General features: G+C 41.7%; 1 protein-coding gene across 2 annotated transcripts in view; it reads right to left on the bottom strand.

The window, feature by feature from the left end:
- SNAPC3 (small nuclear RNA activating complex polypeptide 3) overlaps positions 1–24,312 on the bottom strand; it is a 46,164-nt gene that overhangs the window by 2,882 nt on the left and 18,970 nt on the right. Inside the window, exons 4-8 of one of the 2 annotated variants that reach the window (XM_086685342.1) lie at positions 21,546–21,650; positions 12,624–12,773; positions 6,020–6,102; positions 3,351–3,515; positions 89–196 (exon numbers count right to left, since the gene is read on the bottom strand). In XM_086685342.1, the coding sequence (XP_086541468.1) occupies positions 89–196; positions 3,351–3,515; positions 6,020–6,102; positions 12,624–12,773; positions 21,546–21,650 (611 nt within the window). The remainder of the gene's footprint in view (positions 1–88; positions 197–3,350; positions 3,516–6,019; positions 6,103–12,623; positions 12,774–21,545; positions 21,651–24,312) is intronic. The other variant, XM_086685343.1, reaches the window with a different exon arrangement.

Genomic DNA, 24,312 nt, shown 5'->3' with positions numbered 1-24,312 from the left:
AAATTCAAAATAGGAAAAACTGAAATACTAGAAATGGAAAGTACTTGACTACTGAAAACCAGGAATTCTCAAATAATTATGAACTTACCTGGCTGTGTACATTTTACAAACAAAACATTTTCTGGTCCATAACCAATGCTTCTTGATAAGAAGGGGATAAAGGGTCCTATCCAAGCAGTCATCACGATGCACAAGCCTTGTGTACATGAGGAGTAAATGAAGATATTAAAATGCAAATTGGTGTGATCTGTAAAGAATTAAATGTATCTGTACCTCAACATTAACATAGTAGGTATATTTTTCATTTTTTTTTTTCCAAAAGATTTAGGTGTAAACTCGTTTCACTAGGTCTGACCAAACCGTTCCACAAAAACATTCTCCGAAAGATCATTTTGGATTAAACAATGTTTTCTTTCCTGTGAAACTTCCCAAAGCTCTTTATGGGGATATGCTTGAACTAAGAGGGAGCATATCTTAAAGGTATTCCATCAGAGAGCCCCTGCTTTACTCAATACCTTTTTATGAAACATAGTTTGGGCAACTGTTTTACCCACTTGGTTCTGTGGTACGTGGCTCTGTTTACTGTCCTCTTTATTAAAATCTAAATCTGACTCCTGGTATAATGTGAGCTGACAGGACTTCAGTTTTAGGTGTCAGCATTAAGTAAACTGAAAACGGAAGGCACTCTCAACTACGCCATTGATCGGATGACTGGGTTTGAATAAGTCCCTGAACCATGCTGGACCTCAGATTCTCTACCCCAAAAATGAAGGGACTGCACCAGAGTATTCTGAATGTCCCTGACAATTCTAAAATGTAATGATTTTCCTTTAGTAAGAAAGGGTAGCAATATATCAACTTTACCCTCAGCAAATGGTTAATACACTTGTAACCGTTTACCAAGTCTTAGACTTTAATCCACCTAGAAGGTAAAAATGATTTGTAGCCTAAAACTACACCTAGAAGTTCCTTAAAAGGGGCACCTGGCTGCTCTGTCGGCAGAGCAAATGACTCTTGGCCTCGGGTGTGTGGGTTCAGGCCCCATGTTGGGTGTAGGGATTACTTAAAAATACAACCTTGGGGGACCTGGGGGACTTAGTCTGTCGCGCATCCAAATTTGGTTATCAGCTCAGTTCCTGATCTCGCAGTTATTGAGATTGAGCCCCGCATCGGGCTCCACGTTGGGCAAGGAGCCTGCTTGGGATTCTCTCTCCCTCTGCTTCTATCTTTTTCCCCTGCTTGTGCTCACTTGCTCTCAAAATAAATTTAAAGAGAGAAAAGATTCTCCTTCTGCCCCTCTCACCTACTTGTGCACATGTTCTCTCTAAAATAAAAAATAAAATCTTTTAAAAGACAGTTAAAAAACTTTAAATCTTAAAAAAATTTATTTTTAACTCCTTAGAAAAGTCCCATGCTGTAAATGCTTAGTAAGTGTCAACTGTTTCCCCAAGTTGCCTCGAGTGTAAGGACTGGTAACGCTCGCTGTTCAGTAAGAAATGTAAAATGGGCCTGGGCGGCTCAGTCGGCTAAGCGTCTGATTCCCGATTTCGGCTCAAGTCATGATCTTGCAGTCAATGAGTTCGAGCCCCTCATCGGCTCCGCACTGACAGTGTGGGGCCTGCTTGGAGTTCTCTCTCTCCCTCTCTGCCCTTCCCTGCTTGTGCTCTCTCTCAAAATAAATAAACTTAAAAACACCCATAAAACTAAAATCATAAAAAACTGGATTGTCACCCATCTTATGCTAATTCTCAGGCACATTCCCCTTCATTTGAGTGACAGCTTCTGTAAAATTTAACACATTATCAAAGAAACGTACATAATTTCAAGGCCTATAAAGCTGAGGGTTATGAGCTCTCCTGGCTCTGGCTTGAGCAATTCTTTTTCCCTCAGGGCAACTGTTTTTGCATTCTTAACGGTTTCTTTTAAATTTAGGTCCTCGACATTCCTCTAAGGAACCAGACTAATTCTGGTAAAATATTGCATGTTCACATGCTGCCAAACTAATACTTACACCTAAACCACACAACTGACCGTAGGCGCCTTTTATCGTGTAACACGTGGCTTTCTAGCTGCTAATGCCCTCGTGTTTGCATTTGCTTAATGAGGTTTCGATGCACCTGTCGCTAATTCAGTTCTGTATTTCCTGACAGAAGGACAGACGTGCTCTCCACGTGTGCTGTGCGTCAGCGGGAGGTCTGGCACTTCTAGACGTGCTTCCCGAGCTCTCGGCCGCGCCCCAGTCTTGGGACTAAGCTGCTCGCGAGCTCGGCTACGCGGCCATCGTGCTGGGATTTCCCTTTCCTGGCTCCGAGAGTCCTCCTCATGTCTCCCCCTATTCCAAGGTTTACTCTTTGTGTCAAGTACTTCCTCTGGGAGCTTCCTGAGAATGACTGCATGGGAGGCCAGATGTTCGGAGAGACCGGTCCCTAAGACCCAAGAGAAGTGGACACAGGGATTTGTCCGGGCATCGGTTCCTACCACCGGTATAATAAAAAGCACGGGTAGATCAGTGCTTTGCATAAAACATAAAAACAGTCCCTCGGAACCAAAGCAGGGAGAGAGCAGGGCTTATTCCTATATGTTGATCCTTCATACGCTGAGATTCCGAAATAAGGAGATGACTGGCCTTATTCATGAGAGATGCCAGCTACACAAAAGTTAGCTCATTTTAAAATAAAAGGAATCTGATTTTAAACCACTTTGGTCCTTCCCCCTTTATACTTATGAAAGCATTAAGACTTCACATTTGTCAAAGATGAGAATTACTCTTCCCTTCCCCCAGTTGCTTTTAAATCTTAAAATTCTGGGGGCGCCTAGGTGGCGCAGTCGGTTAAGCGTCCGACTTCAGCCAGGTCACGATCTCGCGGTCCGTGAGTTCGAGCCCCGCGTCGGGCTCTGGGCTGATGGCTCGGAGCCTGGAGCCTGTTTCCGATTCTGTGTCTCCCTCTCTCTCTGCCCCTCCCCCGTTCATGCTCTGTCTCTCTCTGTCCCAAAAATAAATAAAAAACGTTGAAAAAAAAAAATTAAAAAAAAAAATCTTAAAAATTCTGGCAAAGAGACAAGCAACTTAGACGTAGTTGCAAATCTGGCAATAAGCTAAGGGGCTACGTACAAAGTGGGTGGAGACTGCCTGTCTAATCCTCCAAAGGAGACACTTCTTTACAGACCTTCAACCCTCCGATAACCAGTAAAGTATTTATCACAGATCTTCCCAAAAGAAAGTGTGCAAATGGATGGTCATTCTATGGAAAGTGGACAGTTTTGCTGCTCCCAAGCCAGGCTGCGGTGACTAATTTTATTCCTCGCGTTAAAAACAAAAACAGAAAATGCTGCCAAATGCTGCCACTTACCTTATGTCAGTGATGACGACAACATGCTCACAGTCTCCCTGGTGACAATATAAGTAAGGAAAACCCAGTTTAATATACAAGTCATTGAAGGTAAAATCTTCCATTTTAGCGGTCTGAAATTTTCCATAGCCTCTATCATGGGACTCTGACCACTCAATGATAGTTCTGAAGGGGGCAAAAAGGCAACGGTATTTCATTACTCCTCAAAAACCTAGAAATGACAGAAAATGCTCTATGACCGCAACTATTTCTTAAAACCTGGCTCACTCACTCAACGACAGTTGCCGTCTTGAGGCAAAAATCTTAGTGGTTGATACATGTTGAAATTAAGAACTCTGGATTCTTGGGGCGCCTGGGTGGCTCACTCAGTTAAGTGTCCGGCTTGGGTTCAGGTCATGATCTCACGGCTTGTGGGTTCGAGCCCCACATCGGGCTCTTAGCGCAGAGCCTGGAGCCTGCCTGGGATTCTGTGTCTCCCTCTCTCTCCGCCCCTCCTCCGATTGCGCTGTCTCTGTCTCTCTTTCAAAAATATTTTTAAAAAATTTTAAAAATAAAAACAGGGGCGCCTGGGTGGCTCAGTCGGCTAAGCGCCGGACTTTAACTCAGGGCATGATCTTACAGTTCGGGGGTTCAAGCCCCACATCAGGCTCTGTGCTGATAGCTCAGAGCCTGGAGCCTGCTTCGGACTCAGTCTCCCTTTCTCTCTGCCCCTTCTCGGCTCGTGCGCTCTAAAATAAATGTTAGGAGGCGCCTGGGTGGCGCAGTCGGTTAAGCGTCCGACTTCAGCCAGGTCACGATCTCGCGGTCCGTGAGTTCGAGCCCCGCGTCGGGCTCTGGGCTGATGGCTCAGAGCCTGGAGCCTGTTTCCGATTCTGTGTCTCCCTCTCTCTCTGCCCCTCCCCCGTTCATGCTCTGTCTCTCTCTATCCCAAAAATAAATAAACGTTGAAAAAAAAAATTTAAAAAAAAAAAAAATAAATAAATGTTAAAATTTTTTTAATAAAAATAAAAAAAGAACTCTGACTCCTTCTGTATCCATTAGAGCAACAGTTCTCAAAGTGTGCTTCCTGAGGTCAAAATTATCTTTATGAAAAAATGTCATTTGCCCTTTTCAATTCCTATTCACTCATAAAGGACCGATAGGCCAGAAGCTACTGAATGGGAAATGGAGAATGCCACTCCTCTCATTTTGTTGTGGAAAAGTTATTTCCCCCGCCAAATTATTGTTAACATTTAATGGAATCATTTAAATTAGCGGATATTTAAATTATTTCTTAGTTGCAACCTCGAATACGGTAAACATGGATAGCTATAGCCCACATAATCAAAAGCTCTTTGGAGTCCACAAGTATTTAGAGTAGTGAGGAATGCTGAGAACAAGTCTGAGAACCACCACATTAGAATACACACACAAGTTGCTCTAATGAAAGAATGCAGATAAACACTCAAGAAAAAAATACACATATGTACTCTAGTCACTGGGACACTGACAACAGAAGTATGGCCTAATTAACATGGTCATTAGCTACAGATTTTTCATATTATGTACTTAACCATGGATTTACATACTCCCATCGGGCAAACAACAGTATACGCTGGACAAGCAGAAAAAATAGTGAACGATTAATTTACTGCTATCATCTAAATATGAAAGAGACTAATAAATTCTTTAAGTGGGATTTACATTTTTTTTTTTTTAGATTTATCTATGGCTTAATACAAGATTTGCTGTAAATTGGCTTTTTTTTTTTTTTTAAAGTTTATTCATTGTGAGTGAGACAGAGGAGAGCACAAGCAGGGGAGGGGCAGAGAGAGAGAGACAGAAGCCCAAGCAGGCTCCTCATTGTCCGCACTGAGCCCGATGTGGGGCCCAAACTCACAAACTGTAAAATCATGACTTGAGCCAAAATCAAGAGTTGGACGCTTGACTGAGCCACCCAGGCGCCAATTCTTAAGCAGCCTCCAGGCCCAGTAGGAGCCAGGTGTGGGGCTTGATCCCAAGACCCTGGGATCCTGAGTCAAGCTGAAATCAAGAGCTGGACACTCAACCAAATGAACCACCCAGGGGCCACTCTCTGTTGTTAAAATGTATTCAGTTATTTCATGTGCTTGCCCTAGGTACTGGTAAGTTAAAATTTTTCTTCAGAAAGAAACTTTTCTGACCAAAGGTATGCATAGATCACTTCAAAATCTTTGTGTTATCTACTGTCTTAGAAATTATAGCAAATCATGGGGCACCTGGGTGGCTCAGTCGGTTGAGTGTCCAACTCTTGATTTCGGCTCAGGTCATAATCTCATGGTTTGTGAGTTCGGGCCCCGCGTGGGGCTCAGTGCTGACTGCACGAAGCCTGCTTGGGATTCTCTCCCTCATTCTCCACCTCGACCATGCTCATGCTCTCTCTCCCAAAATACATAAAAGTTCTTTTTTTAAGTTAAAAAAAAAAAAGACTCTCTTTTTCTCTGGCCTTCTCCTGCTTGTGTGCACGCTAATTCTCTCCCTCAAAAACAAACAAACAAACAAAAGAAACAGAGATATTTTTGACCCCAAAACAAACAAAACAGTCTAACAAAACAATTCCTTGGCAAAGGTCCCTAACAGACCAGTTTGTGGAGCTCTCACCATTTTGAGAACTAGAAACAGGAAAGACAGAAGCTTTTTGAAGACTGTACCTGCTCAAATCTCTGCACTCAGGGTATCTCTTATCATTATAAAATGTTCCTTCAAAATAAAAGAAGGCTGATTTGTACAGGTCCTATAAGAAACGAGATGGTATTAAAAGAAAGTCCACTATTAACAATTACGAATCGCTACAATTCAAAATGTATGTCATAAAATCACACCTATTAATGTGCTTTACAGTAACTTTAGGCAACTGCACAAAATATGCTTAGCTCATTAGTTTAATATTTAATGAGAATCTCCTATGTGACAAGTATTATGCTACTTACCAGGGATAAAAGCGTAAAGATATCATGAGATTTATGAAAGGAACCCAGTTAGAAATAAACTTTAATATTATCTTATTATATGCATACACAGCAGGGATTTATTTCGGATTCTAGAATTATTAAAAACTGGAAGTCACGTTTTTGGTATTTCCCCAGCTATGATAACAGTGATCAATCAGAGAGTTATGTCTTTCTGTTATTTTTTAATATTTTCAGCATTCTTTTATAAAAATTCTCCCTTCAAATTTTCAGTAATTCTTAGGCAGAATTTGAGTATCTATTCTTACTCAAGCAATCTTGCCCCAAAGTACCGCTGTAGTCACACAGCTGGTCTGAACCCTGAGGTTTCTTAACCTTCCGTCCAGCAACTTTCCAGACAGGTGTCTCTTGCTGCACAACAGAGTCACAGAAACACCAGAGCCCAAGTCTCCCCTCAGAGCTGTTAAATGAGACTCACCCGGGCACCACTGTTTTCCCGAGCTCCCCAGGAGATTCTGTATGTTAGACTCACTCTTCACAATGTCCTTAGAATACATCAGACCCCTGGGGGAGGGGGGTTCTTTTTCTTAGTTTATATATACTCTTCAGACCGAAGTTTCCTCACCTATAATGACCACATCTGCCATGCTATCTTCCAGGACTCCAGAACAGTTTATGAACTATAAAAACATGTAAGTTTCGGGTATTAAATCTTACTCTAAAGAAAGCCAAATTTATCTCCTCCTTGGAAGCTTCTATCTTTCTTTTCTTTTTCTTGATGTTTGTTTATTTTTGAGAGCGAGCACAAGCGGGGCAGGGGCAGAGACAGAGGGAGACGGAGGATCCGGAGTGGGCTGTGTGCTGACGGCAGAGAGCAGGACGTGGGGCTTGAACCCACGAACCGGGAGATCATGACCTGAGTTAAAGTCAGACCCTTAACCGACTGAGCCACCCGGGCGCCCCTGAAGCTTCTATTTTTCTTTCTTCACTCCCCTATTTATAAATTATCTGGTAACAGCATCAGACACCCTTACAAGACTGGCCGTGCTGTTTCTCCTCAGACCCTCACTAAGTGTCCCTGACCCCCTGTTTCCTCATGTAACATGTGAGTAAAACCAGTACCTCCTTCCCAGGTGCTTGTAGAGACAAAAGGATAATATGGACTAGAGTGCCATATGTAGCTGCTGTTAACATATAAACTGCCACTAAGGGGCGCCTGGGTGGCGCAGTCGGTTAAGCGTCCGACTTCAGCCAGGTCACGATCTCGCGGTCCGTGAGTTCGAGCCCCGCGTCGGGCTCTGGGCTGATGGCTCGGAGCCTGGAGCCTGTTTCCGATTCTGTGTCTCCCTCTCTCTCTGCCCCTCCCCCGTTCATGCTTTGTCTCTCTCTGTCCCAAAAATAAATAAACGTTGAAAAAAAAAAAAATTTTAAACTGCCACTAAATATACTTCTGAACACTCAAAGAGGTAAGCTAGGGTCCCAAATAAAGGGTCTGAAAGAATACTGCCTTATTTGGGGAACAAACACAAAAGTTTACTTTTTTTCATTACAAAACGCCTCTACAGAACTTCATTTTAGGCAATTTAGGCAACTCAAGGCTTGTGGTTGGCACCATTATGATCTTTCAGAAGGGCAACTCTACAAGACCAAAAATGTTTTCCATCTGAATTCTAAATTAATTCATCCATTAATAACCTTTCCTTGTCCCAGCATACAAATAGAATAGATGTTAGCAATCTCATTACCAGGTAATTTTCATTTTCAGTGGTAACCAGAGACCCTCACTAAACAGTCCCCCTATTCTGCCAGTTAATTTAGCTGACCAACTTTGGGGAGGGAGGATCACCAACCAACAAGGAAAAGCTAGTGTGAGAAGTTACTTCTGTTATCTTCTAATGTAGCCTAAGAGTCTACTGTTACCGTTTCCATTTTAGAAACAACGTCACTGTCGACAACTAGTATCATCGGAACAAAGTCATTTATATAGCCTTCTAGGCATCCATTAGTCACTTGTTCTCTTGCTAACATTCAAATCAGCTATATTAGAATTTCAGAAATAATCCTAGGATCTGCTGTCAGAGAAATGGTAACGGGAGGAAGGTGCGGAAGAACTATGGGTAAGGAAATTGTTGCGACTTAGATTTGTTACTCTGTGTCCTAGAACAGGGCTTTATTTACAATACATAACAGAGAAACAGGTGTGCAAAGTATTTTCTTAAACTTCCTCTACGCAAGACCTTTAAGAGATTACCAACAAAAAGAAAAAAAAGAACTAATCTGAGCAATGTAAAAAAAAAAAAAAAATCAATAGACCAGAGATTAAAATGTGAAGGACCATTAAAGAAAAAAAACAAAAGACACTCGGGGCGCCTGGGTGACTCAGTCGGTGAAGCGTCTGACATCAGCTCAGGTCATGATCTTGTGGTTTGTGAATTCGAGTCCCGAATCGCATCAGGCTCTGTGCTGACAGCTCAGAGCATGGAGCCTGCTTCGGATTCTGTGTGTGTCTCTCTCTCTGCCCCTCCCCTGCTTGTGCTCAGTCTCTCTCTCAAAAATAAACACTAAAAAAAAAAAAACAAAAAAAAAAAAAAACACTTGAGTAGAAAATACTGGCACTAATCATATACATACATTTTTAAAATGCACTCCATTATTTAACTACTATAGTCCAGAAACAAATGTTATAGCAAAACATACTACGTTTTAGACATATGCTTTTTTTTTTTTATTTTTTTTTCAACGTTTATTTATTTTTTGGGACAGAGAGAGACAGAGCATGAACGGGGGAGGGGCAGAGAGAGAGGGAGACACAGAATCGGAAACAGGCTCCAGGCTCTGAGCCATCAGCCCAGAGCCCGACGCGGGGCTCGAATTCACAGACCACGAGATCGTGACCTGGCTGAAGTCGGACGCTTAACCGACTGCGCCACCCAGGCGCCCCTAGACATATGCTTTTAAAAGAGATTTAAATATCCTGGCCCAATTCTCCCAGACTTCTCACATACTAAGCCACCTAAGATAATGTTCAAAATTCTTGCTTATTGGTTGGAATAAAGATTCTCCTTTCCTCGACTACAAGAACTGCCACTCACTGATTTTTTCTTCTACAATCACCAGTGGAATACATGCCAAATAGCTGTCAAAAAGAGGATTATAACTGAAGGACCAATTTTCAATGTTGTCAGGTGGGACAAAGGCATGAGGTGAACAGAGAAAATAATCTGACAAAATGCTGAGAACTGGTGAGGGTGGGTAATGGGTACATTAGGACTCATCGTAACATTTCCTGTGAGCATGTTCAGAATTTTCCAAGCCACCAGACTACTCAAGAAAAAAGAGGACTCGGGGCGCCTGGGTGGCTCAGTCGGTTGGGCAGCCGACTATAGCTCAGGTCGTGATCCTGTGGTCTGTGAGTTTGAGCCCCACATCGGGCTCTGCACTAACAGTTCGGAGCCTGGAGCCTGCTTTTGATTCTGTGTCTCCCTCTCTCTCTGACTCTTCCCTGCTTGCTGTCTCTCTCTCTCTCAAAAATAATAAACATCAAAAAAAAAAAAAAAAAAGTAAAAAGAAAGAAGAAAGAGGACTCACATAAATAGAAAAAAAAATTCCAAAGCAAAACTTAAAAAAATCCCAAACCATAAAACATAAATGCCAACTGGTGACCTAAAAATCTTTCCACGGGCCAAATGTTAGTATCTGCAAAATTTCACTTATTTTTGAGGTCACTTTCCAAAGCATAGCTGGAAAATATTTAAAAGAGGACTATGGGTCAGCGGGCCTCCCCACTTGGAAAGAGCTGGAAAGACATCAGCCCTGATGGACAAACACGACAAACGAGCCAAGGCTGGTTAAAAACACTCTCTGGGGTTCCTGGAGCTAAAACGAATTCGCATATTGGACTTGAGCTCCTTTGAGCACTGACGACACGGTTGCAAGGAGAATAAATTCAGATTTTGCTTATTAAACTTACAAACTACAGTTCCACCTGTTTTGGGGTTTTTTTGGTTCTGTTTTTTGGGGCTTTTTTGGTAGGGTTGAGAAAACCCTACAAGAGACTTCTGCTCTGCACACAGCCTGGAACTTCAACCTGTTTCTCTTTAATGTTTACTTCCAAGGGCACCAAGATGTCAAATGTGAAGAAACCAATGATCTTAAACCCATTTTCAACGTGACTAAATTTAAGTGAGATCTGCGTGTGAGTCACGATGCTGGTCTCCTTGCCAATCACTGAAAAGACTGGGACACAGCAGCCTTGTGGGGCAGAGAGAAATCAAACAGCGTCAGCCTATAATTCTAGGCACCATACGGCCAAAAGAAATGGTGCCGGAGTGCCCAAGAGAGGGACGGTCAGGAAAAATTTTATGTAGTGAGTTTGGGGGCACCTGGGTGGATCGGTCGGTTGAATGTCCGACTTCAGCTCCGGTCATGATTTCACCATTCAGAAGTTCAAGCCCTGCAGCTGGCTGTCCCCTGTCAGCGGAGAGCCTGCTTCGGATCCTCTGTCCCCCGCTCTTTGCCCCTCCCATGCCTGGGTGCTCTCTCTCATAAACAAATAAATATTAAAAAAGAAAGAAAGAAGGAAAATCAAATGCATATAATATCCTAAAATCTAAGTAAAGAAAATGTGGCAAGGAAGAAGGACTATTCGGTTGTGTCTTATGTCGATGAGCTGTCAAAAAAGGTGAGAACAAAGTCTCCGGTGACATCAGTAAAAGTGATTTTTGAGGACTGGTAGGGAACAAAAGTGAGTGCAAGCCAAAGTGGTGGCAGAAAAAGAGAAAACAATGAATTTAGGTACGATTACTAACTCATTATTACTACCTGCTATGAGTCAGTGTGCTGAGAAGGAAGTAGAAAGATGAGGTGGTGGCTAGAGGGAGCTGCACGGTCAAGAAGAGGGTTTGGACGGGAGATCCGACGGCACACTTGTAATGATGGGGGAGATGCCAGGATGGCACAACCATGGCGTGACGGCAAGCAGCTGGAGGACATGGAATCCCAGTGCAGGGAGCGGCAGGCTTAGTCCAGCCACCGTCACAGGTGGGAAGGCAGGGCTCACGGGCAGACGGGTAGAGGGGTAAATGCAGGTGAGGGGTGATGGAAAATGCCTTTCTGGTAACTTTATTTTCTCAGTGAAACAAACAGCAAGGGTTTCAGCTGACGGTAAGTCATGAGGAAAAGATGCCAGCAGTTTCAGAATGAAAGAAACAATTCTCCTAAAAGGCGGTAGAGTGAGTCGCTACAGAAATGCAATACAATGCCAGGCAGCAGTGAGGCTAAGTGGAAATGTCCAGGAGGCAATTAAAATAATGGTCTGAGATGAAATCAAATGAAGTGAAATGATAAAATAAAAGAAAAGAAAAATAAAAATAAAAGAAACGATTTGGAAATCAGGAGAGAACATGGCTAGAAGAGAGAGACACTAACAAAGGTAAGAGTCCACTTAAAACCATGAAAACTGGGGAAAGACCAGGAGAATTTAGAAGAACCAAGATGAAACCTGGGTTATAACAACATTTATCTGGCTGGTGGCACAGGAACCAGCAAAAATAGTGATTATGATGGTTCGTGTCCAAACTCCATGTCCGTTCTAGTTGACCCAAATATCTTTTTCTGACCTACAGGAGATGCTGCCCCTTTCAAGGGGGCCAGTAAACCTGAGGGCTTCTACCAGAGCTGTACCAAGTAACAGAAGGAGTTCAAGTCTGCCCGCCAATGGAATTCACAAGGACCTACTACTTTACTGGCCAAACAATCCCTTCTGAAACTTTGTGGGTGGCTGGTCTACCACTTTGACCCTTTCCATCCTTACCCAATGGGTTATGTAGAGTTTCTCTGTCCTTTTGAGAGCACCTCCGTGGGAAACACCGACAAAGACCAACATCAGTTGGTATCTATATCCCTGCTTGGTGCCGGTGCTTGGACTGACAGAACCTTCTATGGCCGATGGGGCTCTCAGGTGGTGGGGGGCAGTTATGACAGACTGAAATTCAGAGTTTGAAAGAGGAAACAGTGAACAGTGAATTCAACCGGCACAGTGAGGAAAAGTTGTATGAACATGGAGAAGAGGTTAGACAACAGGTGGTCCCTGCGGCCTTAAAAGGAAGGGTGTATACTGAATGGCTGAAGGGGAGCTGAAGGGGAGATAAGGAAATCAAAATTGAGCATAGTCTCATTGAAGATAAAGAAGGGAAGAGATAGGCTTGATGGAGTGGCAGAGAAGAAAGCATCTACTGGAAGATTTACTAGCAGCCTTGTAATATCACTACTTACTTAGATGATGATGATGATGATGATGATTTCTTCTTATTTTATAAGGGTTAAAAAACAACAAAAACCATCTTACTTTGCTTATGTGCTCTGGAGCTTGATCAGGAGTGTTGCTGAATTCGCCACCAATCTGGAGGTCACTGACACAACAAATTGAATCCCTCAGTTCCGTGAGCTTTTGACTGCCCAATACCAGCATCGTCTGGTATGGTTTGTGTTCTTTGTGCTGAAAGTCAAATGGTAGATAAGTAAGTGTCCACTTAGAGACAAAGCAATTAAACAATAAATCCTGTCCTGACCAGATCTCAATGAAGTTACTGGTTTTCTTAAAGTTATCCTCATAACTTAGTGTTCTGTGTTCTCTCGGTTTCTGTACTGGCCTATTTGGAACCCATTAATCACAGGTCCCAACTAATGGCCACAATTGTTTACCTCTCCCCTGTGATTCACACCCTGTTCTCTGAAACCACCTCCTTGGTTTAACCCTCACACACCAAGCCAGTATTTCCCATCCTAAATCAATGTAAGGTCAGGGAGCGGACAACTAGGGATAGCCCCTGCACCCCAGAGCCCACCAGAATTATCCAAACTAGCCAATCCCAAACTGTTTGCCCTGCCCTGCCCAGCCTTTCCCATGGAAACCTTAATAAAGGCTGTCACCTCTGGCTTCTCCCCACTCCTTCTGCCTCCTGAATTCACTGGTGCTTCCCCCTGTGGCCCTGCATCTTGGCATACTCGCTCCTCTCAAGAAATGTAAGTAATAAAAGTCTCCTTTCAATGGCATTGGCCTCCAGTGTGGTCACTCAGTCACGTCCGTAAGTTAAAATCGCAAGGGCACGATTGAGACATCTGGTGAAAGGTCTGAATGTTTGTGTCCGCCCCCAATTCAGGTGCTGGAATCCTAACGCCCAAGTGATAGTGTTAGGAGGCTAGGTCTTTGGGGAGTGATCAGGTCATGAAGGTTAAGCCCTCATGAATGGAATTAGTGCTCTTATAAAAGATCCCACAGAGCTCCCGAGCCCCTTCCGCCACATGAGAAGTCTGAGACCTGGATGAGGGCTCTCACCTGACCATGCTGGCCCCAGAACTGTGATAGATAAGTTGCTCTTTATAAGCCACTCAGTAAGTGATATTTTGTTAAAGGAGCCAAAAGGGACTAAGACACTTGGCAATGAACTTTTTTAGTTTAAGGTAAAGTTATAATCAAAAGGCTATTAAAATGACATTAGCAAGAAGAACCTCTGGCATATAACTTCATCTAGCAGCACTGTGTTTTAAAATATCCTGGAAGTTACCTCACTGAAGTCAAGCAATCTTTATACTCTCATGTTACAGACCCCAGAGGTTCAGGCTTATTGGTTTGGTTTGATTGGTAACTTCAGAACCTAATCAAACAAGGTAATTAGTACTAACTATATCCCAGATGCTTCATTAGTAACTATTCATTCAAAAGTACAACTCATGTATAGTAATATTGCAAGCAAACCTTATCAAAGTGTATGACTCATCTATTTTGGGAATCCAGAATACACACACTCTGAGGGGAGAGGTCAAGGTGGCAGAGCAGCATGGAAGTTCTCTGCTTCTCTCATCCCTCAAATGCAGCTAGATCAGCACCAAACCATTTTGCACACCTAGAAAACTGATCTGAGGATTAACACAACAATCTGCATAACTTGAGCCACAGAACTCGGCAGGTACACGGCATAGAGACGTGAAGTGGGGCAGAGAGAAGCCACAGAGGGCAGGGAGCTATATTTGTGGAGAACAGAGAAAGGGGGAAGAGTCCAGGAGATACACTCTCCCAGAATGTAGCTGGAGAGAAAGAGTGGCAACACCCACAACTGACTTAACAAGAAAGGGAGAGAGGAGAAAGGAGACGGTTTCAATTCCATCAGGACTCAAAAACAAGGGAGGACAGCATCAGAAATCTCGCAGCCCATTACTTGGTGGTGCTCTGGTGGGAAGGGTGAATCCTCAGGAGCAGGCAGAAAAGTCAGAGGGGTCCTTAGGCCACACAGGCAGAAGCAGTTTCCCTGCGAGGAGGGCATTTGGCAGAGGTCTCCGGCCTCCCCACAGGCAAAGGTCCCAGGGGACCCCAGAGAGCATAATTGCTGACACTGGAACAAAGATGCCAGGGTGTGGTGAAACCTGGCGCTGGTGATGTGTTGTGATTTACCGTAATCCCTGAAATGCTGCTGCTATACAATCATGAGGAATTTTTCTGGGGCGGGCTGGCACCTGGCCACAGTCTCTGGGCATCTGTAGCAGCGTGCTTGTGTGAATGTTCCTGAGGGGTGGGCCGGCACCTGGCCATTGCTCCATGAGATCCTCCTCTAGAGGGTCGTAGAGGACCGGAGTACCTGCCGGTCCAAGCCGCAGGGCTCTCAGAGGGAGGGGTTTGGAAACAGCCCTATTGGAGATAAAATTTGGGAGGAAGGTGCCACCTGCAAGGCTGACAGCTTGGACACAGATAGTGTAGAAGCAGGGAGTGGACAGAGGCTGGAGACAAAGGAGGGGTGCTTAACTGCCAGTTGGTGAGAGCACAGAGTTCCTGAGTCAGAAACTGGGAAGCTGGGCATTCCATTTCACCTCTCCCGCGCAAGCACATACATTCGTATATGCGCCACAACGATCCACCCCAGCAAGCTAAGCAGCACCACCTAGTGGAGAACGGAGCCGTTAACCAAGCCCAAAAGGACAACCACAGGACTCTCCTCCTGCTTAGTGTATGGATTATAAAGTGGTTCATAGTTTGACCTCTAAGGGAAACTAGATGTAGTAATTTCATTCTGTTCATTGGTCCATCTATTTGTGTTTTTTTGGTGTATTGGTTTGGTATTTGTAATTTCTTTTTTTGACTTCTTATTCTGGGATACAGAAAAAGTTTTTATTTTCCATTTTTATGTGAAATTAAAATTTTTTTCTACTATATTTATTTTTTAATTTACTTTTCTATTCTACTTTACCTTCAATTCATTTTATTCTATTTTATTTATTTTTAATTTTGAAACATTTTCTCACTTTTTCGTTTCTCTTATTTCCCTTTTTTCTCTATTCACTCAAGCTTCTTTCAACAAGCAGATGAAAACATACCTAGGATCTAGCTTCCTTTATTTGATTTTTTGTGTTGTTTTTAATATTTTTATTTCATTAACTTTTTCTTCCTCCAAAATGACAAAATGAAGGAACTCACCCCAAAAGAAAGAACAGGAAGGAAAGACAGCCAGAGACTTACTCAACACAGATATAAGCAAGAGTCTGAACTAGAATTTAGAATCACGATAATGAGAATACCAGCTGAGGTTGAAAAAAACAATTCCTTTCTACAGAGATAAAAGAAGTAAAATCTAGTCAGAGTGAAATTAAAAACGCTATAATTGAGATGTGATCTTGAATGGATACCACAGCGGCAGGGATGAATGAAGCACAGCAGCAAATCAGCCAATCAGTAGAATTACAGATAATAATGAAGAAGGAAAAAAAAGGAAAACTAAGGCTAAAGAGCACAAGATAAGAATCAGAGAACTCAGTGACTCACTAAAAAGGAGTAACATCGGAATCATAGGAGTCCCAAAAGATGAAGAAAGAGAAAAAGGGATAGGAGGTTTAGGTGAGCAAATCATAGCAGAAAACTTTCCTAACCTGGGAACAGAGAACTTCCATTAGATTCAACAAAAACTGACCATCAACAAGGCATATCATAGTCAAATTCACAAAATACACAGATAAGGAAAGAATTATGAAAGCAGCAAGGGAAAAAAAGTCCTTCACCTACAAGGGAGGACAGATCAGGTTCGCAGCAGACCTATCCACAGAATCTTGGCAGGCCAGAAAAGAGTGAAAGGATATATTCAATGTGCTGAATCAGAAAAATATGCAGCAAAGAATTCTTTATCCAGCAAGCCAGTCATTCAAAATAGAAGGAGAGATAAAAGTGTTCCCCAGACAAACAAAAAGTTAAGGAGTTCGTGACCACTAACCCAGCCCTGCAAGGAATTCTAAGGGGGACTCTCTGAGGGGAGAAAAGAAATAACAAAAAAGACCAAAAGCAACAAAGACTAGAAAGGACCAGAGAACACCACCAGAAACTCCAACTCTACAGGCAACACAATGGCAATAAATTCAGATTTTTCAATATTCAATCTAAATGTCAATGGACTAAACACTCCAATCAAACGGCACAGGGTAACAGAATGGATAAGAAAACAAAATCCATCTATGTGCTGTTAACAAGAGACTCACTTTAGACCTAACAACACCTTCAGATTGGAAGTAAGGGGTTGAAGAACCATCTATCATGCTAATGGTCACCAAAGAAAGTGGGAGTAGCCACACTTATATGAGACAACCTAGATTTTAAAATAAAGAATGTAACAAGACATGAAGGATACTGTATCATAATTAAGGAGTCTACCCACCAAGAAGAACTAATAATTGTAAACATTTATGCCCCCAATGTGAAACACCCAAATATATAAATCCATTAATCACAAACATAAAGAAACTCACTCAGGGGTGCCTGGGTAGTGCAGGCAGTTAAACATCCAACTTTGGCTCAGGTCATGATCTCATGGTTTGTGAGTTCGAGCCCCACATCAGGCTCTATCTATGATGACAGCTCAAAGCCTGGAACCTGCTTCAGATTCCGTGTCTCTTTCTCTTTCTGCCCCTCCCCCGCTTAAGCTTTGTCTCTCTCTCTCTCTCTCTCTCAAAAATAAACATTAAAAAAAGGAAAAAAAGAAACTCATCGATAATACCGTAATGGTAGGGGGCTTTAACACCCCACTTACAACAATGGACAAATCATCTAAGCAGAAAATCAACAAGGAAACAATGGCTTTGAATGACACACTGGACCAAATGGACTTAACAGATATATTCAGAATATTTCATCCTAAGCAGCAGAACATACATTCTTCTCCAATGCACATGGAACATTCTGCAGAACAGACCACATACTGGGACACAAATCAACCCTCAACACGTGCAAAATGATCAAGATCATACTGTGCATATATTCAGACCACAATGCTATGAAACTCGAAATCAACCACGGGAAAAAATTTGGAAAGGCAATGAATACTTGGAGACTAAAGAACATCCTACTAAAGAATGAATGGGCTAACCAAAAAGTTAAAGAGGAAATTAAAAAGTACATGGAAGCCAATGAAAAGGATAACACCATAGCCCAAAACTTGTGGGATGCAGTAAAGCCAGTCATAAAAGGGAAGTATATTAGCAATCCAGGACCTCCTAAAGAAGGAAGAAAGGTCTCAGATACACAACCTAACCTTACAACTTAAAAAGCTGGAAAAAGCACAGCAAGTAAGACCCCAAACCAGCAGAGGACAGGAAATAATAACGATTAGAACAGAAACCAATTCTACTGAAACCGAAAAAAACAGTAGAACAGATCAATGAAACCAGGAGACAGTTCTTTGAAAAAATTAACAAAATTAATAAACCACTAGCCAGTTTGATCAAAAAGAAAAAGGACCCAAATAAATAAAATCAAGAATGAAAGAGGAGAGATCACAACCAACACAGCAGAAATAAAAACAATAGTAAGAGAATGTTATGAACAATTATATGCCAATAAAACGGGCAATGTGGAGGAAATCAACAAATTCCTAGAAACATATACACTACCAAAACTGAAACAGGAAGAAATAGAAAATTTGAACAAACCCATAAACAGTAAAGAAATTGAATTAGTAACCAAAATTCTCCCCAAAAAACAAGAGTCTAGGGCCAAATGGCTTTCCAGGGGAATTCTACAAAACATTTAATGAAGAGTTAACCCTATTCTTTTGAAGCTGTTCCAAAATATAGAAATGAGAGGAAAACTTCCAAACTCATTCTATGAGGCCAGCATTACCTTGATTCCAAAACCAGAAAGACCCCACCAGAAAGGAGAACTACAGACCAATTTCCCTGATGAACATGGATGTAAAAATTCTCAACAAGATACTAGCCAACTGGATCCAACCATACATTAAAAGAATTATTCACCGTAATCAAGTGGGATTTACACCTGGGATGCAGGGCTAGTTCAACATCTGCAAATAAATCAATGTGATACCTCACATTAATAAAAGAAAGGACAAGAGCCACATGATCCTCTCAATAGATGCAGAGAAAGCATTTGACAAAACACGACATCCTTCATAAAAACCCTCAAGAAGGTAGGGGTAGATGGATCACACCTCAAGATCATAAAGCCATATACGAAAGACCACTGATATCATCCTCAATGGGGAAAAACTGAGAGCTTTCCCCCTAAGGTCAGGAACAAGACAAGGATGTCCACTCTCTCCACTGGTATTCAACATAGTATTGCAAGTCCTAGCCTCAGCAATCAGACAACAAAAAGAAATTAAAGGCATCTAAATTGGCAAGGAGGAAGTCACACTTTCACTTTTCACAGATGACATGATACTCTATATGGAAAACCGAAAAGATTCCACCAAAAAAACTGCTAGAACTGATCCATGAATTCAGCAAAGTTGCAAGATATTAAATCAATGCACAGAAATCGGTTGCCAATAATGATGTAGCAGAAAGAGAAATAATCAAGGAATCGATCCCATGTACTGTTGCACCAAAAACCATAAAATACCTAGAAATACACCAAACCAAAGAGGTGAAAAATTTATACACTAAAAACTACAGAAAGTGTATGAAAGAAACTGAAGAAGACACAAAAAAATGGAAAATTATTCCATGCTACGGGTTGGAAGAACAAATACTGTCAAAATGTTGATACTACCCAAAGCAATCTACATAGTCAATGCAATCCCTATCAAAATAGCAGCAGCATTCTTCATAGAGCCAGAACAAACAATCCTAAAATCTGTATGGAACCAGAAAAGACCCCAAACAGCCAAAGCCATCCTGAAAATGAAAACCAAAGCTGGAGGCATCACAATTCCGGACTTCAAGATGTATTACAAAGCTGTAATCATCAAGACAGAATGGTACTGGCAGAAAAACAGACATATATATCAATGGAACAGAATAGAAAACCCTGAAATGGAGCCACAAACATACGGCCACAATGTTTGACAAAGCAGAACAGAATATCCAAAGGAATAAAGACAGTCTCTTCAGCAAATGGTGCTGGGAAAACTGGACAGCGACACGCAGAAGAATGCACCTGAATCACTTTCTTACAAAATGCATGAAAGACCTAAACGTAAGACAAGAAGCCATCAAAATCCTAGAGGAGAAAACAGGCAAAAATCTCTTTGACTTAGCCCGCAGAAACTTCTTACTCAACACATCTCTGGAGGCAAGGGAAACAAAAGCAAAAATGAACTAATGGGACCTCATCAAGATAAAAATCTTCTGCACGACAAAGGAAACATTCAGCAAAACTAAAAGGCAACAGATGGAATGAGAGAAGATATTTGCAAATGACTTATCAGATAAAGGGTCAGTATCCAAAATCTATAGAGAACTTCTCAAACTCAACACCCCAAAAACAAATAATCCTGTGAGATAGGGCAAAAGACATGAACAGACACTTTTCCGAAGAAGACATCCAGATGGCTAACAGACACATGAAAAAATGCTTATCACTCATCATCAGGGAAATACAAATGAAAACCACCATGAGATACAACCTCACACCTGTCAGAAGGGCTAACATCAACAACTCAGACAACAACAGATGTTGGCCAGGATGTGGAGAAAGAGGATCTCTTTTGCATTGTTGGTGGGAATGCAAACTGGTGCAGTCACTCTGGAAAACAGGATGGAGGTTCCTCAAAAAATTAAAAACAGAACTACCCTACGACCCAGCAATGGCACTACTAGGTATTTATCCAAAGGATACAGGTGTGATGTTTCGAAAGGGCACATGCACCCCAATGTTTATAGCAGCGCAATTGACAATAGCCAAAGTAAGGAAAGAGCCCAAATGTCCATTGACAGATGAATGGATAAAGAAGATATGATGTGTGTGTGTATACACACACACACACACACACACACACACACACACACACACACACACAATGGAGTATTACTCAGAAATCAAAAAGAATGAAATCTCACCATTTGCAACAAGGTGGATGGAATGAGAGTGTATTATGCTAAGCGAAATTAGAGAAAGTCAATTATCATATGACTTCACTCATATATGGAATCTAAGACACAAAACAGATGAATATAAGGGAAGGGAAGCAAAAATAATATAAAAACAAGGGAGGGACAGAACACAAGAGACTCTTAGAGAACAAACTGAGGGTTGCTGGAGGGGTTGTGGGGGGGGGCTGGGCTAAATGGGCAAGGGGCATTAAGGAACACACTTGTTGGGATGAGCACTGGGTGTTATACACAGGGACTGGAATCTACTGGAATCTACTACTGAAATCATTAAGGCACTATATGCTACCTAACTTGGATGTAATTTTAAAAACCAATAAATAGAGAAAGAAAATTAAAAAGAGGTAACTCAAAACTCCAGAAATCAGAAAGGAGACTCACGCCATCGTCCTTAGCCAAGATCCCTGGTCATATTCCACCAGTGTCCTTGGCTCACTTCCCTACTATGGTCACAAAAAAGTCAAAACTTCACAGCTTTCTACCCAAATACATCTCGTGTGCTTACTACTAAAACCTAATAAATGTCTGTATTCTGATACTACAAAAATTAAAAAAAAACACAAAACTAAAAAAACAACTCCCTCAATAATTCATATAATTAGAATCACTGAAGATTTGCATATACTTTCAGTTGCTTCCAGTGCAGCAATTAGGTATACATTCCAGTGTTATAACTGTAATCCTCTTAAGAGATTATTTGAAATTTGACCTTATTTATGATAATTCTCATTAAAACAAGAAACCAAGGATATAGGCAGGATGTCCGATAAAGCAGCATATGTTTCATTTATTTTGAGCCCTAAGGATTGTGACTCTTCAAATAATGAAACCCTTTGACAAAAGTCAACCATATTATCTGCAAAATTCAAAAGATTTTACTACTGACCTTATGAAATATAACGGGGTACAAGATATTCACAGATAGGATAAGCTCCCCTTCTTCAACCATGTCTGCTGGGTTTTCAGGCTTTTTTCCTATGGCATGTGACTCCTGAAGGAGAAAAACGAGTAAGAGACCTTAAAAATCAGACACTGTGACATAGGTAAGAGGCAGTATGGAACAACAGCCATCAGCAAGAGCTTGAGTCAGACGGCCCTGAGTCTGACTCTTAATTTTACTTTAAGAAAATTGTTAAAAATCTCTCTAGGCTTTAGTTTCCTCTTCCGTAAAAAACCAGAAAATACTCAATTTATAGAAGTATTGCTGGGAGTGTGTACATAAAGCATCTGACAATGTTTGGCACTAAGTGCTTAGCCACTGATGATAAAACAGGAGCTATCAACGAATGTTGGTACAACACTGGCATTTACAGTTGCTAACACTTTTACATACCCCCTCTCATATCACTATGAACGCTTATTTGACAGATTATGCACAGAGGTTCAGATTTAATCATGGTAAATCAGCAAGTTAAGATGCAAATACACATCTATTTAGCTCTAAAACCAACACTGTCTTGCTTTTTACAACATTATCACATCTTTAATACCTTACACCCTCTATTATGTGTGTGCGGTAACTACAGAATAGAGGCCACCAGGGTGGACTAGTTAAGAAGTACAAAAATAAGTACACGTACAAATATAAGAGGGAGTGATGTTAAACAAAATGGCATAGTAGGCAGCTCTGGGGGTCAGTCCTTCCACCAAAGCAACCAATAAGATGGAGAGAGACCGGAATTAACTATTTTGAAACTCTGGAAAGTGATCGGTCAGTTACATCCAGCAGGGAAGCGTCTGATGAGAAAACAAGCCACTGATCTTTCACAAGTAAGCACAGGGTACAAATCAGCTCCCATCCCCATTCCTTAGCTCCACTGCAGGTGTGGAAATAGTGGCCTGTGTTCCTGGAACAAATGGCTGATGTCATATGACAAGCTGTGGGGACCCTGTTTTCCCAAAACTAGGTGTTTTGGTTGGTCTGGTGATGGCCTGATGCCCACACTAGCCTTGGTATTGAGCCTCCTGCCAGCAGTGGCTTCCCACAGCAGCAGCTACTAGAACATTTAGAGACAGGGCCTTCCCCCCCCCCCCCCCCATTTGTGGAGGCAGACATTTAAGGAAATCTTCAACAGGTCACCGGCTGCCCACAGAGGTAATGAAACAGAAATATCCATAAACATACACAACAAGGAATACACACATTGAGAAAAGTTTGGAAAAGTCATAGATAGCTCCAACCCTCAACAAGTAAAAAATTACTCTCAGAATGTCCAGGTAACCATAAAAACTTATAAAGCACACACACACAAAAAACAAGAAAATATGTCACATTCAAAGAAAAAAAAAGAATCTGACAAAAACCATCCTTGAGGAAGCCCAGATATTGACATTACTGGTCAAAAATGTTAGATCAACAGTCTTTTTAAATGCACTCAATAAGCTAAAAGAAACCCCAAACAACTAAAGGAAATCAGGTTCCTCAGTAAGATTAACAGGTATTTTCTCACAGAAACCATGGAGATAAGGGAGTAGGACAACATATTTTAAAACATGAGAGAGAGAGAGAGAGAGAGAGAGAGAGAGAGAGAGAGAGAGAAAGGAAAACAAAAACCATTAAGCAAGAATTCTATACCTGGCAAATATCCTTCAATAATGAAAGAAAAATTAAGGACATTTTCAGATTAAAAAAAAAAAGAAAGATGAAGGAGTTCATTGCTACTAGACTTGCCATATAGAAATGCTAAAGAGAAAGAGAGAGAGAAAGAGAGAGAGAGAGAAAGAGAAGTAGGGCTCACCCGAAGTGGGACTCGTGTTCACCTGATGCGGGCTCGAGCCCACCCGAAGTGGGGTTCATGCTCACCCGATGTGGGACTCGAACTCACGAACCGCAAGCAAGATCATGACCTGAAATCAGATGCTTAATGACTGAGCCACCCAGGTGCCCACACTTAATCAAATTTTAAAACTTTTGCGTATCAGAGGGCACTATCTAGAGAGTGAAAAGACAACCTGTAGAATGGGAGAAAATATTTTTAAAATCACACATATGGTAAGGGTCTAGTATCCAGAATATGCAAAGAACTCTTACAACTCAACAACAAAGAAACAACCCAATTAAAAAACTAGTGAAGGACTTGAATAGACATTCTCCAATGAAGATATATAGAGAGCCAACAAGCACATAAAAAGATGCTGAACATCACTTATCACCTGGGAAATGCATAACCATAAGGAGATACCACTTTAGGTCCACTAGGATGGCTACTCTCAACAAAACAAAACAAAACAAAACAAAACACCCAGAAAATAACAAATGCTAAAGAGGATGTGGAGAAACTAGAATCTTTGTGCATTGCTGGTGGGAATGTAAAACGATGCAGCTCCTTTGGAAAACAGTTTGGTGGTTCCTCAAAATGTTAAGCCTAGAATTACCTTATGACTGAGCAATTCCACTCCCAGATATGTACTGAAAAGAAATGAAAATGGACTCAAACAGATACCTGTGTATTCATGTTCACAGCAGCATTATTACAATAGCTAAGAAGTGGAAATATGCCAAATGTCCATCAAAAGATAAATAGATGGGGGCACCTGCGTGACAGTCGGTTGAGCATCTGACTCTTGATTTCAGCTCAGGTCATGGGCTTGAGGCTCATGATATCAAGCCCTGCTTTGGGCTCTGTGATGATGGCAAGAAGCCTGCTTGGGAT

The sequence above is a fragment of the Puma concolor genome, chromosome D4 (genome assembly GCF_028749965.1).
Source record: "Puma concolor isolate L17-30 chromosome D4, mPumCon1.1.hap2, whole genome shotgun sequence".
In the NCBI taxonomy this organism is placed as follows: domain Eukaryota; kingdom Metazoa; phylum Chordata; class Mammalia; order Carnivora; family Felidae; genus Puma; species Puma concolor.
Note: the sequence above shows the minus strand (reverse complement) of the source record. Positions and strands in the feature narration are given on the sequence as shown.